The sequence below is a fragment of the Camelus dromedarius genome, chromosome 8, assembly GCF_036321535.1.
Source record: "Camelus dromedarius isolate mCamDro1 chromosome 8, mCamDro1.pat, whole genome shotgun sequence".
NCBI classification, from domain to species: Eukaryota; Metazoa; Chordata; class Mammalia; order Artiodactyla; family Camelidae; genus Camelus; species Camelus dromedarius.
Genome location: NC_087443.1, coordinates 6645167 through 6663654, shown reverse-complemented (window position 1 = coordinate 6663654; position 18488 = coordinate 6645167). Strand labels below are relative to the sequence as shown.

At 46.7% G+C, this 18488-nt stretch overlaps 1 protein-coding gene across 1 annotated transcript; it reads right to left on the bottom strand.

Annotated features, from left to right (window-relative positions):
• Nucleotides 1–5509: 5509 nt before the first annotated feature.
• SPRTN (SprT-like N-terminal domain) lies at nucleotides 5510–18488 on the bottom strand. The gene is made up of 5 exons (XM_010995422.3): nucleotides 17788–18488; nucleotides 16869–16968; nucleotides 11864–11992; nucleotides 8840–9107; nucleotides 5510–7920 (listed from the first exon to the last, which is right to left on the bottom strand). Exons 1-5 carry the CDS (start codon nucleotides 18006–18008, stop codon nucleotides 7163–7165), a joined length of 1476 nt encoding a protein of 491 aa, XP_010993724.1. The 5' UTR covers nucleotides 18009–18488; the 3' UTR covers nucleotides 5510–7162.

The window sequence follows — 18488 nt, the reverse complement described above, 5'->3', positions numbered from 1 at the left end:
CTTGAAAAATATTATGGTGGTTATTTCCAGCTGTCTTTTTGTTCGTTTCTTAATCCTTTATCATACACTGACTTTCTTAACAGGTGCTTCCATCAGATAATGTGCTTTTCTGTCACGCGCCTCTGGCTGAGTGCATAATGTTTGGAATTACTTTTTATAAATGATAACAAAGGAGAGAGAGAAAATGGTAAATAAACACGGGAGTCAGACAGTTTTCGAAACATCTGGGGGGGGTAGCTGGACCCTGTGGGACCCGCGAGCTTTGAGTCTGGATCCTCGACATTTGGATTCTTTTCGCTTTTACTAGGATTTTAAACACTGCTCCAAACCTCACACTGTTGAGCGTATCTGTTCCGTGTCACCCTCTGCCGCAGAAAGGAAGGGCATTAGGGTTATCTCTTCTTGTCCCCGGTGTCCTGCGTGTGCACGCAGGCAGGTTTAATTGGTGTGCTCTCAGACTGAACTGTAGGCGTTCTGACAGCGTGAGGACAGTGTACGTGTTTGTTTATCTCGTGTTTAAAGTATTTTCTGTATGGGTTTTTGTTCTTTTCCAGTCTATCTCGGGCCGTTGGGAGATCGTGCTGAAGTATAGCTGGGTGGATGAAAGGAGAGGGCGAGTGAGTCCATTTGGTAGTGTAGTTAAAGGGCACAGGTGGGCTTGACAGATCTGGTTAGTTCCGGCTCAGCCACTTCATTATGTGACCTTTGGAGCCCTTTTTGCCTGAAAATAAGCATAGTAGCCCCAAACTCAGAGTCGTGTGTGACCGAAACAGAGTGTAGATTACTCCCCAGGTGCCCAGGGTCCGAGGATGAGTGAGAGCTGCATCTTGACTGCGGACTGCTGTTTTCTACATTTACATATAAATACATATTTATAACTATCCCAGATTCTTAACGTCCGTGTACACGGATCTTCTTCAGTTAGTTTATAAGCAGTCAGAAGCGAACACCCCGTCTCCACGGCTTCAGGGACAGGTGCTGGGACATCCGCGCGTGAGGCGTGCCTTCCCCAGATCTTGCCGTCGGTCCTCACAGGGTCTCCCTGGTCGCCGGCGAATAAACCCCACCCGAACCCGGCAGGGCCCGGCACAGGCCCAGGATGGGCCGTGGACCGGGTCCTGCGCGAAGGGCGTGGCCTCCGGAGCTGGGAAGGGTTTTCTAAGTAGAAAGCGCTGGCGCGCCAGCCAGCTCGTAAGACGGGGGAGGCGCCGACCGTCCGCAGGCAGCTCGGGCTCTGCTGGGCGAGCGGTGAGTCGCGCAGGGTGAGCGCAGCGTCACACGGGTTCCCGCGGAGGGCTGCCGGGCGAGGCGTCAGGAGAGTAGGCCTTTGGCTTGACTGCCGCGTGGCTGTGGTGCTCTGTCAAGTATCTCTGCACTTTTTGAAGTCCAAGTTACACACGCACATGTGGCTAAATCAGCTTGTTCTGTAAGCCCTGCATGGCCTTCCCCCGAGGAAAGATTTTAACTCTTTTAAGTGATTCTTAAAAGTACGTGCCCGACTGGTTCCAAACAACGCAGCTATGTGGCTACATCGTGATTCCTCAGTGTTCGGCATCCCCGCGCGGAAGGCCAGCGCCCGCGGCTCTCCCGCCCCCCGTCCCCACCACACACCTACAAACAAGCACACGTCCGCACCCCACCTCCTGCGTAACTGTGTTGTAACTTAGATCAGGTTCGTGGCTAGACTGCTGTTCAAAGCTGAGACATAGAATAAACCACGATGACTTTTCTTCCACAGCTTCCTTTTTCCCTTAATGCCTTGACTTTTCGTTCTTTCCCTGTGGCGTCTAACCTGCGGCGCCTGGAGCAGCCACCCTCCATCCGCCCCTGTCGTTCTGCAGGTGCCTCCTCTGTCCTCATCTACCCCCTCAGTCTGGTGGCGCCATCCGTCCGCCAGCACTTCTGGGGAAAGCACCTGCTGGGGGGTAGATTTTCTGAGACCAGTGTCTCTGTTTTCCCTTCCCCTGGTACCTTGCTGGGCAGAGAAACAGCTTGGAAATCAGCATCCTTCTGGATTTTGAAGGCATGGCCTCACTGGTTCTGGTCCCGGTGTGAATGCTGGGAAACCTGAGGCCATTCCTGTTCCTAATTCTCTGTCCGTAACCTGCTTTTTTTCCTCTGTGGAAGCTCACGGAACAATTCCTTGTCGCCGGTAGAGGAGACCGAAGGAGGCTGTTTGGGCAAGGGACCGGGTCCGGAGAGGGGAGATGTCTCCCGGAGGCCTGCTGGGAAAGTGAAAGAAGGAAGCAAGGGTCTTTAAAAAAAAATGATGGACTCAAACAAGACTCCAACCCTTCCCACCTCACAAAGAACAGCGCCACGTCTGTGGACTGCTGCGTTTCTCTGGCCCAGCGGAAGAGGGCACTCCAGTGTGAAGTCCCCATCCCTGCCTGCACGGAACCAACTGTTCTTGCAAGTCAAGGAAAGGAATACCTTTCAAGATGAGCAGAAAAGGGGAGAAAACATCTCTTACACTACTGTAAGAAGAAAACAAGAATTACAGACAGCTGATGAAAATTCCTTGACCCTGAGGCAGAAGGAAACTGTAACAGTATCCCGTGCGAATTCAACATTCTTAAACAGGACATTGCAGGAGTAAAAGTTAACACCTGAAATGAGAAATTCAAAGTCCCAGACCAGAAATGGAGCAAAGGAAAAAATGAAACAAAAGCTGGTGTAAATCAGCAAAGACGTTGCAAATGACACAACTAGCTCATACCAAGTTTAAATTATAAGGTACCCCAAGAAGAATAGACTCCACTGAAAATACAATGAAGGTCATTAAAAGAAAGCAGGAAAGCAGCCAAGAGTACAAAAGAGCCACACAGTTAGCAAGCAGGATGGACACACACACACACACTGTCGTGTGCTTACGTGACGAAATACAGCGGTGGGAGTGGTCTCCAAGGAACAAGATGCATGACCCTCAGCGCGGTGGGACGCCAGACCCCACCCTCGCCCTGGATGTGGCTGTTGGAGGATCTGGTGTTAACCACACAACTGAAAAAGTTAAGCCTGGCTGCATTTACCTTATAAACGTTACTGGCCATTTATGTCTGTGTGTGCGTATATGCACACGTTTATATTTATTATTTTAAATGTATACAGATACACACAAGAATCCTGTGAGGAATCCTGTAAAAAATACATTTACCTCCTCCCAGTTTCTTAAATGTAGATGGAGGTTCTCATATATTTAGTTTGCAAGGAATGCTTATAACCTGGAATGATTTGGGTCTGAAGAATATCCTGTCTTGAAAATACACAGATTTTGATTCTTCAGAGAAATAGGGAGAAGTCAGAGTTCGTTAAGATGCCTTTGCGGAAGCAGGTAGCATGGAACTTGAGAAATGCCTGGTCGTTTCACTCACTCAACACCAGGAACAATGTAGGGAGAGAACCCTGTGTGCTAGGAGGGTGATGCAGAGCGAGATGGTGAGCGCTGGACTTCTGCAAAGGAAGAGTGCTGTGCGTTTAGAAACAGTAGACAGGCACAGGGCTCGCCTTGTCTGGGAGAATCCCTGCCGGCGTGTACCCGGCTTGGCCATATGTAGGCACTGGTTTCTTCCAGAAGACCGAGTGTCATGTTGGTGTTCAGAGGGAAAGGGAGATGACGGTGTGGCCCGTGGGTTAGTCCTTGTTTGTGTAAACAAGCACACGCTCCTGGCCTGCTGCGGCCTCTCCCGGGACCACAGGTAGGTGAGACGGGCGACTCAGAGCTGGCAATTACTGTTCCTGCTGTTGGCAAGTTTCTCTCTGACCTTTGTGGGTTTGCTTTGCCTTCAGTTTTTCAGAGAAATTTCACTGACCAAGAGCGCCACCTGGTGTTCAGTGAACGGGGGTAGATCTTTCGGTAGGTTCAACACCAGCTTGTATCTGAATACAGCAGACAACATCATAAACTTTACTAATGGCACGATCCCTGAGTCACTTAAGAAGCTCAGGTCTTTTACTTTTCGTTTCAAATGATGTGATGCTGAAGCATGTAAACATGTAACATGAGACTTTCTAGTGGAATGTGAGAAACTAAAAGAGCCGGAGCTCAGCTCCACAGAGCATCCATTCACTTCAACTCCCAGGGTGACTGAACTGTAATAATTGTCGTCTTCGAGTTTCACTTCATCTGGTGGATGTGCTGCGAGTCAACACAAATACAGGTCGCTAAAAAGGCTACCACAGCCTCGAGGACAAAACTCAAATGAGCAACAGGAAAGCATCGTCCTCGGCGAGGACTAACGGACTGCGAAGAGCTTAGCTTTGTCCTCCAGCGGCTGCGCTCTGACCTTCTTGTTTCCTTAAAGGTCCTGTAAGGTTTGGGGAAAAACCAAAACAACAAACCACAGTCTCAGCTCAGGACGGTATGGAAGCTTTCGTTGTATTTTGCCACCCATCTTAGAACTTCCAGGTAGGGCACGCATTTATAATCTACAAAAGCAAAACGAAGCTTTATCAATTGAAAGTTGTATTTGCTAGATAATTGTATAATCTTAGAAATAAAGTCTATCCCCTTTTTCTACCCCGTCTCCCCAAAATGGGCATTTAAAGATTGACCCAAAACTGCCAGCTGTTATTAGGATATGAAATTCTCTTTAAAGGGAAAAACTGAAGCCACTAGAACAGAATCCTTTTTACAATGTAAATGACTCAGGTTTCGGTGTAACAGAATTCTTATAGATTGAAGGGAATGCTTATTTAATTCCAATTTTAAAATTAACTCCAATTTCCTTGCCAGCTACAGTATTTCCATCATCCCTGAAAACTGACCAGATCTTGATTTTACCCCCTAAATACTTCTCAAACCCACCCCTTCTCTCCATCCCTGCCACAGCCCTTCTTCCTCCCATCTGTCGTCCCCAGAGAATCCAGCGGAACACTTCTCACATGTTCCTGGCTGCCTTACAAAGCTCTCTAGCCCCCACTGCAGTGCCCCGGCCTGATAGGTGTTACCAGGGACCACCCAAACCGGACATCAAGGGGAGGGGACACAGCAGAGGGTCCCGGCCCTCAGGTTCTAGGTCTGACGTGTCTGTGTCTTTCTCCTGCTGTTTCCCCCAAGCTTTGCACACTCTGTTCATCTGGAACAGCCGACTTCTCCCAGCAGAATGCGCTGGTCTGTGTCCATGTCTTTTTTTGTGTTCCTTCTCTTTGCAAGGCCCCTTCTCTCTGCCTCCCCCAGGCTCAGCTGACTCGCCCTGTAAGACTCAGCTCAGATGTAGGATTTTCTCCTCCATCACCTGAAGCCCCAGGCTGTGTTGCTTGTCCTTTAAGTTCCCCCAGTGACCGGGAGAAACCTGTCACAGCACGTACCATACTGCCCGGAATCCGCGTTCGGCCCGCTCCCCAGCCAGGCTGCAAAGCTCCGTGAGGTCACGGGCTGTCTTACCGCATAGCCTTGGAACCCTGCATGGTTTGGGCACCAACAAATGTTTAACTGCACAGTTTGTTAAACTGAATCAGAGAAAATGATCTTCTATGAAAGTATATATGCATATATTCAACATAATACACATTTTAAGTCATTTATCTGTAAACATTTATTAAATACTATGGTCCAACTTCATGCTTAAGAAGTATCAAAATTTGTGAACGAACAACCAGGCAGGCTAACATGGAAAGGACTGGTGCCAGTGTTAAGGCTGTGGAACAAGCGAGGCTGTCCTGGTGCGCGTGCAGGCCGGCGCTGTTCACCGAAGCTAAACGTCAGGACGCGGGGGGCGCGGCCTTCTGGTCCTGGGTGTGCGCCCAACAGGAATGAGTCCGGATGTTCTCAGCAGCATTATTCACAACAGCCAGCCTCCAACTGGAGGTAATTCCCGTGTCCATTAGTACTGGGATGACAAGCAGACTTGGCATATTCGTACAAATACTACACAGCAATGGAAACAACGAACTCCCGCTACCCAGAGCAAGGAAGCTGCTACTTTATGAACTTCAAAGCCAAGCTAGGCGAACCTGTGGTGACAGATGAAAACGGGTTACTCGGGGGGGGGGGGGGGGGGCTGCGCGTATTGCCTGAGAAGTAACCGAAACACCCTCTACCTCCACCCAGTGGTGGGCCCCAGGAACACCCGGCTGCGGGGCATGTGTGGACACGTCATTCTGCAGTAAAGTTGAGGAAAAAGGAAATCTGTAAGCTAAGGCCTTGGAAATATGCCCACACGCTGGTGGTACAGCCATGAGACAGAAAGTCAAGTGATCAAACCATCTTTGTCCTTTTGCTGTCACGTGGAAAATAATGATTTTTAAAAGAAACACTTTTTAAAATGCACACATGGTATTCCTAAGTGGTTTCAACTATGGCTTAAAGTTCGTAATACTGCATCCAGATAATGTTCCACTTGCACAAAACCACTCATTTTGCTAAATTGAGAAAACAGCTAAACTCTGGCCTACAGAATTACTATAATATTCTGAAAGAAATTTATTTTACTATATTTATCTACTTTATTATTTTTAAAATTTTTTGGGGGGGTGAAAGGCAATTAGGTTTATTTATTTACTGGAGGTACTGGGGATTGAACCCAGGACCTCGTGCATGCTAAAGCATGTGCTCTGCCACTGAGCTACACCCTCCTCCCCATATTTATCTACTTTAACTTAAAATCTATTGCCACCTTTTAGCCTAACAGACACATAAAAATCTTTATAATATAGGAAATGTATTTTCGGTTAAGATTTTGAAAAAAACTCCAAAAGCTTGAGTACCCTAAAACAATTATATACTTTAGACTGTATTTTTGGTCGGTATGTCTGACACTATGAATATTAACATCACTTCTGGGAATAAGTTTTAATATTAAAAAAGATTCAATTTAACCAAATACCTGACAGGATTCCTGAGTATTTTAAGGAAAATAGAGAAAAAGATTAATAGATTTGTTCTCCTTTGCTTTTCAAAGTATTTAAAAGTATCTGAAAACTAGACATGTATACATCCAGAACAAACTCTGGGCCACAGTATACACAAGGCAAGAGTGAATTACAGCACCTTCAGACATAAAACATTTTAAATTACCATCTCATTTATGTGTATGTAAAACAGATACTCAGTACTGGTGAACCATTACAACCTGCAAATCTCGGTATTAACCGGAAACCCCTGAGCGGCGGACACTGTGCTCGTGAGGTAATTCAGGTGGCACGTTGAGACCCAATTCGGTTTTCAAAGATTTGTTGAGCTTCTGCCTTTGATGCTGTCGCCTTCAAGGCACCAGTCCAAGTGCTCGTTAATCTGAGCCTCCGGAACGGCACTCTGACACACGGGGCAGGGGACCAGTCTGCTGAGCCCCGCGCCGCCGGGGCTCGGCGCTGCAGCTGGCGGGTGTGGGCGGCACTGTGCGTCGTTACCACCGCTCTGTATTTGCTCTTTCTTGATAAAAAAGTTGTCAAAAACAGTCTTGTCTTCTAGCCTGGGCCGTTTACTTGGGAATTTATCTCCAGGCCTGCTTGCACCCCGGGGTGCAGTCACAGGTGTCGCCTCCATGGCTTGTAAAGACTTTCTTAGGGCTTTCGTAGGAGACGCAACCCTTCTCTGAGCGCCGGAAGGGGCCGGGTTCTTCGCGATGTCACGGGCTGTTGCGCCTTCTGCTGGAGACCCGCGCGCACTTCGGGAAGCCTTCTGGCTGGCAGCTGACACTCTAGGGAAGTAGTTGCTTACAACAGTTTGGTGACTGGTACTGAGAACAGGGGCAACCAGAGAAGTTTTTTCACTTGAACCATTCTGTTCAGATTTCACCTCAATTTTAGAATTAGGTCTTAGAGCATGTGCAGAATGGTCCTGATGTAAAAGATCTTGGGTTTTATTAACAGCATGTGAGGTGACAAATTTCCCAGATGAAGGCAAGTTGCTCGTTTCTCCTAAAACATAGCCTTTTCCACTAAAAGGGATGAACAGCTGTCTCTCACCTCTGTTGGGTTTATCTGCAAAAGAAACAAATATTTTTCCCTGACTCAAAATGAATACTGTAGCAAATATTAAGCTACCAGACAGTTTTTTCAAAACAAAGAAGTACTCTTTTATCTACCTTAGACCCCTGTAATAATAATCTATTAATGGGAGAAGGGCCGTCTCCAGTAGTCAGGGAGCTCTGGTACTGAGAACACAAAGGACAGAAACCCTCCTCTCACGTTTAGATGAGGAGTGCTACCGTGCAAAGACCACCAGCAAAGTGACTTGACCTTGAAAACTGCTTAGTATTCAGTTCAGTTCCAGAAGGGAAAAATCTGACACTGCATTCTTCCCTCCAACTCACAAAACTGAGGATGTAACCTCCCCACATAAATCCTTCTATAGCTTCTCAACGTACTGGGTGTTTCAGACCTGAGAACTACAGCTGATGCTCGCAGGCCCCTCACACCCAGGACCCCGCTTCCCCAGGGAGGAAGCATTGACTTCAGCCACCTGGGTACCTCTGCAAATGGCAGCAGCTCTGAACTTCACAGGAAGATGAAGTGCTGGCATATTCATGTCACGTCCTTTCCCCAAGCTTCTCCCAGGGCAGATACATACGTACAGAAGTCAGCTGGATGGACTCCAACCGATAGGAAGGGGTGTAGCGCGGACTGACGTTCCGGGCATTGTTACTTGAATTACTGTTTTTATTTTGACAATCTTTTTGCCTTCTGTTTCCTAATGACTCAGGATAGGGAAGGGGACTTTGCCCTCAAATGTGAGCAGTGGAAACTGTTGCTTCTTTTACTCACGTCTGTATAAAGTGTATTTTTCTACCACCATTTCACGGACAATGGGATGTGTTTGCTTAAGCCCACGCCTGAAAACCCGTCCACCACAAACAACCCTGAAGCCCGACTCAGGCCGGGGGAACGCGAGCCACCTGACCTCTTTCCTCCGCCGTGGGGGCTGGCTGCCTGCTGAGCCGTGCTCTCCCTTGGCCTTTTCTGGAGTAGTTCTCCGGCTCCTTGATCTTCACGAACGCGCCCCCGCAGGTCTGCTGGTGCTCGGCCCACCAGTAGTCATGGGCGGACGGCGCCCTGTTGGTGGCGCGCCTGACGAAGCCGTAGTAGGGCCCCCGGTGCTGGCACGGCCCGTCGCAGCGCCACCAGTGTCGCCGGTACTCGTCCACCTCGTCGTGGAAAGTGTGGTACACCTGGGGTGAGACGACGTTTCAGCGTCAAGCAGGCAAGTCAACGACTGATTTTAAGAAAATATATAAGCAGCCTTTTTTTTTTCTATTTTTAAAACTCTCCCTTTCCTGGAGCCCTCTGAAGTTATTATGATGTTTGGGGAAAGACAGCAACTATACTTAGCTTCTGTTCAAAAGTTCATTTTAATGGGCAGTTAATTTAGTACTTCCTAAACTGTGCAGTGCAAAATTTGAGATTAGAAGACAAAAAAATTAAAACAAAAAGCCTCTGTAAATGCTACACATTTTAGAAGCCAGATTTTTAAATGATCCAAAATTAGGATAAAGACAAGAAAGCTCCGATACTAAGAACTGTCCCGCTGCTGAGCTGGCACCTCCCCAGGGGGCCCGGAAGGAGGGCTGACGGGCTGTCTCCTGGCCGCACGCTCTGCCTCGTGGTGAGCCTGCTGGGCTCTCATTTCCGCTCCCGGGCGAAGAGCACTCCAGGGGCCGAGGGTTCGCACCCTTGCGTCCCTCGGGGCTGTTCCAGGTGGCCCAGTGAAGGCGCTCAGGAGTGTCCGCCGACTGAGGGAGCCAAGAGCTTCACTCACTGAGTCAAAGAAAATCCGCAGTAAATGTGCGTCAGTCCTTAAACAGGATTCTTTAGGTTTCACCCTCCAGATGGATCTCACTTAGAACGTAAGCAGAAGACGGGCAGACGAGGGCTCTGACTGAAGGGAAGGCCAGCCCTCCTGCCCAGGCGGCGCGGGGGCCGGGGCACCACCGGGAAACTGAGGCTCCTGAGTGACGCGGGTGCCCCTCTGACCTCTCAGTGGAACAGGACTACTGTGTAAGATAAGGGCATCGGTACATGAGATTCTCTTTTTTTTTCCTTAATATATATTTCTGTTGACGTATAGTCAGTTTACAATGTTGTGTCAATTTTTTAAAATACATTTTTATTGAAGTAGAGATTTTCTTTGTTTTAAATCAAGGCATTCAACTCTAATAAATTCCCCTTGTGGGAAAGAATGCTACGCTTTCTATAACTCTGTGGATAAACAGATTTATACTCACTAACTTTCCATCATAAGGGAACAAATTCTGTAATTCAGCAAGCCCACAGACAACGCAAGTTATATTAGGTGCAGGGGAGCGCGGAGGACAGAGGTCCGGGGGTGAGGAGGTGTGGAAGACCCTGCCTTCTCTCTCATTGAGAACGTCTCACTTAGCAATTCAGTGGCAACAAAGACAGCAAACTGGATCTGTTTCGCTTCCAACGCCTGCAATTCCTGCAGTCTGGGGATGTGGCTTGTGAACAGCGTGGTCACTAACTGTCCCACACCGTGAAGCCGGGCGCCCTGTGGCGTCCCGCTGTAACAGGATGTGACCTGTACCAGCAAGGGGTGTCCAGGCGGTAAAACCTCAACAAAAACACACAGACATCCAAGATAAAAGAGTACTTCCTCTTCTGGCCGAACAACAGGAAGTACACTAGGACTTCGCTTCAAGTGTACATGCTAGTGAAGAAATTAAAAGCCTTTTATCCTGGCAACTCCATAGTCTCTTGCCAATCTGGATTTTATGTGACGGTGTTTAATGCGAGCCACTCTGCTGATGTTGAAGTAACTCTATCTGATAATTAAATGAGCTCCTTAGAAAAGTAAGACTTGACAGCTACAAGTAAGCGGGGGTGAGCACTTTTCATTTTCCACCACACTGGCCTTTCCTGCCTTTTAAAAGAAGGAAATACCCAAACAGACCAAAGAATTGAATCTCCGTAGGGACAGTCTCTTGCTGGATGCAGTTCACTCTTGCTAAGCCCCTGCAGGGGACCTTCACTGTGCGTCTCACACAGATGCATACAGAGCGGATGGAGCCCCCTTCTGTTCAGAGGCGTGGGACGGAATACTCTGACAAGTTACGTGTCTGCTGAGAGGTTCCAGGGAGGGAGAAGTTATAATCCCACTGGAAGGACGAGGAGCATTTTGAGAAAAAGTAGAAGAGGCGGCATATTTTAGGGAGGGGACGTATGCAGAAGGCAGGAGGTGAAAAGTTTAGGCAGAAACACAGCCGCGGGCAGGGGAGCTGTGGGAAGTGAGGAGTAAAGGAACAGGCAGGCTATTTGATAAAATGAATCAGTAATAACAAAAAAACAATGAACGTTTCATTAGTACTTAAACTGTGCTCAAATGTTCTGCATGCATTTTCTCCTTTCATCCTCACGAGGATGCAAGAGTTGGGATGGTTTCCATCCTCATTTCACCCACCAGGGAACGGAGCCGTGGGGGACGAAGTAGCCCTACAGTGCACGCCCAGTGGGCTGGCACGTGGACGCCAGGGCCTGGCTCCTACTGCTTTACTGATGGCAGGTGCTGTCACCTCCACTGTGACATGCGGACATAGGAGTCAGAGGCTCTGATGAAGGGAGGGACACGTGACACGGGAGCAGAACACAGGATGGGTGAAGGCAGAGTGTGGGCCCTGAGAGGAAATTAACAGGTAACTGGTACGGTCCAGGAGGGAGCTTGTGGAGGCTGGGGGTGACCACGGACAACGTGTCACCCTGGACGTGGTCAGAGGTCTCAGGGGCATCGCTGGCTCTTGCTGCCTCCTACGGGTGGTCCCGGACAAGCCAGTCCGCTGCTCTGGGCCTCTCGCTTGCTGTGCAAAATCCTCAGAGACAGCCTCTGTTTCTACCCAGTTCTCAACTATTAATTAAGTCCCAGAAAACCCCAAATAAATAACGAAATGTCACACCCGTGTGTGGCATTCCCTACCGTTATGTTGGCTCCAGTCAGGCGATTGATGCGATGCATGTGTTTACAGAACTCTGGACCGTGTCCCTCCCGGTCTTTGTCATTATTAGTGACAAATAAATAGGCATGTATCATTTCATGCAAGAGGGTCTGAAACAGAAAACAAATTAATTTGTTAGGACGCTTTTGAAAATAAAAATGCGTTTTCTTACTCTACCCGGGTCTTAACCTTCTTTAGATCACAGGCTCCTTTCAGGAATGGATCAAAGTCATGAACTGTCTTTCTAGAAAAATTTATATAAGCACATGTTCACAAAACTGCATATAATATCCAAAGCTCTGTAGAACCCAGGTCAAGAACCACCTCTTCCTAAATAAAATAAAATAAAATGGCAAAAAAAATAAAGAACAACCTCTTCTAGGAAAGCCTTTTTTACTATTAATAAAAATTCAGAAAAGGTCAATGAATTCACCCACAGAAAAACTTTAAAATTCTGTACAGGAAAGAAATTCCCTGAGTCAAGTGCAAAGGCCAACTCAGAAAAATGTATGTGCAACTATCCCACAGCTATTAATTCCTCAAATATAAAGGGCTCCTACAGTCAACAGGAAAATGACCAACAATCCAGTTTTAAAATGCACAAAGGTCACGGACAGTTCACAGAAAATGAAACATAAAGGACCCATAGACACATAAACTTAGGAAAAAATGTTCAACTTCATTTCTAAGAACAGAAATGCAAATTAACACTACACTGGTGTATCACCTTTTGCTTATCAAGATGGGTAAAATCCCTAAGGTCTGACCGTTAGTAAAGCTACAGGAAAGGAAGCGTGCCCGTCTGTCACTGGGAGGGGCATAGAACGGCACAGTCCCTGTGGAGGAGAATCTGGTAACACTTAGCCAAAACTCCAACCACGCTTATCCCGGGACCCAGCAGTTTACTACACTAATGGGAACGGTTGCATGTACACGGGGTTTTCACTGTGGCACTGCCCACAATGGCGAGACTGGCAGCAGTGCTTGGCAGCAGGCGCCTGGTTAAGTGAGCAACGGCACATCCGCATAATGGAATTCTATGCAGCCATAAAAAAGAATAAAAACCATCTCTACGAAATATCAGGAGAAAGCTACAGAGAGCGTTCTTTTAATGAAAAAGGCAAAGTAGAGTGTCTATGGTATTTGTAAGACGTGTGCTCTGTGGCGGAGAGGGGCTAAGAGTGGCTGTAAACATGGGCAAAACAGAGCAATGAAAGAAAAAATACCGGTGATGACAGTGTCCTTTAGCAGGCAGACAGGTGAGGACAGAGGGCTGCGGGAGACGGAAATTTCTCTGGGCCGAGCTTTCTGTACATTGGGGATTTCTGAATCACGTAAACTTTTAACACAAATGATAAAACCGACTGCTCGTTCCATACCAAGGAAGCGTTAGTTTAGGTACAAAGTTAACAAAAGCATTTAAGGCTGCTTTTTCATAATTAGTTCTAAAAAATATTAATACATTTTTTTAAGAAACGAATATTATGGGGGGAGGGTATAGCTCAAATGGTTGAGTGCCTGCTTAGCACGCACGAGGTCCTGGGTTCAATCCCCAGTCCCGACTCTAAAAATAAATAAATAAACCTAGTTACCTCCCCCCCGCCAAAATAAACAAACAAACAAACCAAAAAATGAAAATCATAAAGGTCTTCAAAGATCATACCTTTTTCATAATCCTCCATAATTTTTTTAAAAAAGAATTTCCATCGGAAGAACTAAACTGGCAATAATGAACTACAGGCTTATGAAATTATGCTGAACAAAAAAATGGAACCAAACATTTTAACTCGGTCATTTTGAAGACTTCCCTTTTAGAGTAATCAACTCCATCTCTAAAAATGAACTTTATCGATCAAAAAGCACATGAAAAAATGCTCAATATCACTAATTATCAGAGAAATGCAAATCAAAACTACAATGAGGTATCACCTCACACCAGTCAGAATGGCCGTCATTCAAAAATCCACAAATGACAAATGCTGGAGAGGCTGTGGAGAAAGGGGAACCCTCCTACACTGCTGGTGGGAATGCAGTTTGGTGCAGCCACTGTGGAAAACAGTATGGAGACTACTCAAATGACTAGGAATAGACTTACCATATGACCCAGGAATCCCACTCCTGGGCTTATATCCGGAAGGAAATCTACTTCAGGATGACACCTGCACCCCAATGTTCATAGCAGCACTATTTACAATAGCCAAAACATGGAAACAGCCTAAATGTCCATCAACAGGTGACTGGATAAAGAAGATGTGGTATATTTATACAATGGAATACTACTCAGACATAAAAACCGACAACATAATGCCATTTGCAGCAACATGGATGCTCCTGGAGAATGTCATTCTAAGTGAAGTAAGCCAGAAAGACAAAGAAAAATACCATATGAGATCGCTCATATGTGGAATCTAAAAAACAAAAACAAAAACAAACAAACAAACAAAAACAAAGCATAAATAAAGGACAGAAATAGACTCACAGACAGAGAATACAGACTTGTGGTTACCAGGGGGGTGGAGGGTGGGAAGGGATAGACTGGGATTTCAAAATGGTAGAACAGACTACACTGTATAGCACAGGGAAATATACACAAAATGTTATGATAACTCACAGAGAAAAAAATGTGACAATGAGTGTGTATATGTCCATGAATAACTGAAAAATTGTGCTGAACACTGGAATTTGACACGACATTGTAAAATGATTATAAATCAATAAAAAATGTTAAAAAAAATAAATAAAAATGAACTTTATCTTTTCAAGTAAATGTCACTCTACGAGACTCAAATTCGAAGGCCATTCTATGTTTCAGATGTTTCTCAACATTCTTAAATAATGATAAATAACTATTATAAAAGAGAAGCAATTTACCTTCCTGATGTTTGGTTCAATTTAAACACATCCTGAAAACGGTGCCAGGTAGCCTACTGAACATCTCTGTTTTTATGTGTCTTACCATCCTCCACATTTGGGCTAGATTCAAGCAAGGCCCGACACAACGGTGCCCAAACACCTCTATTTCCCACTGCTGTTCTGTATCTGGCCCAAAGCCACTGCCTCTGCTCCTAAATATGCCAGAGGGTTAGCGGCCTCCCTTTTGTTCCCGGCCCTCCCATTCCTTCTGCCGGGAGCGGCCCCGCTGCTAACTACCTGTCAGAATTCCATCTGTCTTGTCGGGCTTGCCTCCATGTTTCCATTCGTGGAAGTAATAGCTCTAAGGCAGCAGTGATGAGGCCAAGCGGTGCAGCTTTAGAGCCAGGGAAGCTAGAGCCTAAACCAAGGAGCTGCTATTCATTATACACGAGACCCTGGACAAGTTACGGCTGGCTGGCTGTCCTTACAGTGGAGCTGTCCTAATTCGCAGGGCTGGGGTAACGGCACACAGGAGAGTAACTAGCTTAGTCCAGGACACGGCAGGCGCTCAGTGAGTGCTGGGGGGGGGGGGTGATGTTAGCAGTCATCAAATCTACATCTCTGAAATCCTTCCTGAACTCCTCAAGAAGGAATTGAGTTAGTTAAGTTAGTCTTTTCCTACTCTGAATCCTATACATTATAAATTAGGTAGCTGCTTTAAAACATGGTTCATGTTTATTTAATCACTTACACAGTAAACATTCATTAAGCAACTACTATTCCAATTAGGGCTCCTAGTAGGGTTGCTTTGGTTAATCATGTTCAACTTGTTTTGTCTATTTTTTTTTTCTGCTTATTCATTGAGTTACCAAGAGAGTTGCGTTAGTATTTGCGACTACGACTGTGGATTGATTATTTCTCTTTTTTGCTTCTGCTAATTTATGCTTCATGTCCTTTAAAGCTATGTTATTACTTTTAGGATTTTATGTGTTTTTATTTAATAGATGTTTTATCATCATAAAATGTCCCCCTTTTTTTCTAGGAAAACCTCTTCCCTTAAAATCTTTAGTCTAACATTAATGTAGCCCCAGCAGCTTTCTGTTGTTAAGTTTTGGCATGTCTTTAACTGGAGGGTTTAGTCCATTTACATTTACTATAATAACTGATATTGTGTTTATGTCTACCTTTATTTTATCTGGGCTCTGTTCCTTTTTTCCTTTCTTCTTTATTAATTAAGTATTTCTGGTGTAACAGTTTACATCTAGTAGCTATTTCCTTTTAAGTTGTGGTAAAAAATATGTAATATAAAATTTACCATCTTTTTTTTTTCCTCTTTTTTTCCCAATGGAGATACCAGGGATTGAACCCAGGACTTCATGCATGCTAAGGATGCACTCTGCCACTGAGCTATACCTACTCCTCCAAAATTTACCATCTTAACTGTTTTTCAGTGTACAGTTCAGTAGCGCTAAGTACATTCACACTGTTGTGGAATCCATTACCTTTTATTATCCTTAAAAACAGCATCCTTCGTATTTCTAAGCATGTTTTAACTTACTTCCCATCCAACCTCTGTCACCTATGTTCTTTTGTCCATACATTTCAAGTGATACAACTGGGGCAATACAAGTCACACTGGGTGCATCTTGGGTACTTACAGGCATATACTAGACTCAACTAGATGCAGTCTCAAGAGTTTTTGCTAGCAGGAGTGACCATCAGCTCTAGATCTGAAGTGTGCCCTCATGCTGGTTTGTTCTGCCAGCTCAGCTCAATGTCCTAGGAGGGCACCTTGGTGGCTGAACAGAGAATCAAAATTCACGTGTCCCAATTGGAGCCTAAGTTTTCCTCTGCTTCTAAATCCGTGACTCAACCTACCTGAACCTTAATTTCCTCGTTTATAACAAACATTGAACAGAACTGTTGTAAAGATCAAATCTGATAATATACCTGAAAGATTCTAGCTTTGAAACACTATAAAAATATTAGGTAACCATTATTATTTGCCCCACAATAAAAGTTTGCAATGACTGAAAACTGAAAAATTTTTTTTACATGTACAGGGTAATTGACAGCAGTCTAAATTTGTAAGCATTTAAATGACTGAGCTAATCAGGGTTATGCAGAGAGTACCTCAACGAGATCCTTTCTTGGTCTCAACTTTAAGAGGGGTTCGCTGAGTCGGATGGAACACATGCCACCTCTCCCTTCATAGCTGCATATCCCAGCACACCTGGAAAACAACCAGCACAAAACTGTCATTTACCAAACATATACAAAAGGGAAACAGGAAAGAGAGAGATCTGTATACATTCCTGGGCAGTTCAGACTGAGAGGACGCAATGGCAGATGGCTTTCTCGAAAGTTCACCCTCTCTGTTAGGAGATGCTTGCGTTTCACCCCACTTAGGGAGACAGACACGTGAACAGTGGTGGCTTCCCTTACCCGAGCCAGGCTGCAGCTGCTTAAAGATTATCCTATTCTGCTGCTCCCTCTCCTCCTACCAGCTATCATCAGTCTGTGGTTCTCAAGCTTGGCGGTCGGAAAGGGATCCTTTCGGAGGCATCCCTGATGATGATCCCTTGGGCCCAGAAATAGGAAAACATCAACCCTTTCCCTACTCTAACGCGAGAGCTCACTGCTAGGTCGTGACAGCCTAATGAGCAGAGACCAGAACGGCAGGCTTCCTTGGAAGGATTCACCGCGTGTCCGCGTTCTTTCTTATGGGCAGACGCTAGCTATTTCCCCCTCCTGGGTCCTAAAGTACTACCGTCAGACAAATCAGAAATGTATTAATTTATCTCCTAGTGAAGGGGTGAAGATTCAAAGAAACATCCTTTTCTCCCATTTTGTCCCTTATATAAGTCAAACCGTCGCGGGGTGGGCCACACGGCTTTCTTCAAGTTGTCTGAGAGGGAGAGAGAAGGGTGGGGAGGGAGAGATACACCGAGAGGAGCTGCCTGCCCCCAAACCAGGCAGCTTAACGCCCCCGGGGCCGGGGCTGCGGAAGGGCCGCCGGCCGCCTCCTTCCCCAGCGGCGCTCGGGACTCACAGCGTCATTCGCATGCTCCACTTCACCTCGACGGCCTCCAGCTTGCCCCAGAAGAAACGATCGTTGAACTGCACAAACAGGGCCCGCAAATCCGGGGTGGGGTCCACCAACTCCCAGGACGCGTCCACCAGCGACAGCGGCTCCCGGGCCTGGTCGTGCCTCGAGACCTGCAGGTCCCACTCCTCCTGAAGCTGCAGCGCCAACACCAGGTCCTCATCCATCGCAGCCAGGCTCGCTGCCGGACGCGGCCGCGACTCCAGGTCCCCGAGCCTCACAGGGCCGGGTCGAACTCCTAGGCGATACCGGCTCTCGGGCTACTCTCGGGTCAGCCCGCCGGTCTCGCGAGACTCTAGGAAAACTGGCTCGACAAGAATGAGCCTTTCCCCGAACGCCGAACTCAAGATTCTGGGGTTTAAAATATAGAACTCAGCCCGACACGTCCAAGCGGGCTCGAAACTTGGGTTCTCAGCGTCTGAGCCTGAGGAAGTTTTCTGGAAGCTAGTAACCGTCTCTACGCTTCGCGGGTAACGTCAAACACCTACGTCACGCTCGGCCCATGCGCACTACTCACGTCTCTCTGCCTCGCCCTGCACTCGTTTCCGCGATAGCTCTCGACGCATGCGCTCTAGGCGGCTGGCGTTCCCGCGCAGCCGCACTGTCTGCACTCGGCCCCTTGCGCAGGCGCAGTGTCTGAGGCTCAG

Bases quoted from the DNA above. Each gene is read 5' to 3' on its own strand.
- SPRTN (XM_010995422.3), bottom strand. From the start codon at position 18,008: ATGGATGAGGACCTGGTGTTGGCGCTGCAGCTTCAGGAGGAGTGGGAC. The intron at 16,969-17,787 runs GTGAGTCCCGAG...GTTGTTTTCCAG, and splicing joins TGGAGCATGCGAATGACGCT to GTGTGCTGGGATATGCAGCT. The intron at 11,993-16,868 runs GTACTCTCTGCA...TTTCTGTTTCAG, and splicing joins CAAGAAAGGATCTCGTTGAG to ACCCTCTTGCATGAAATGAT.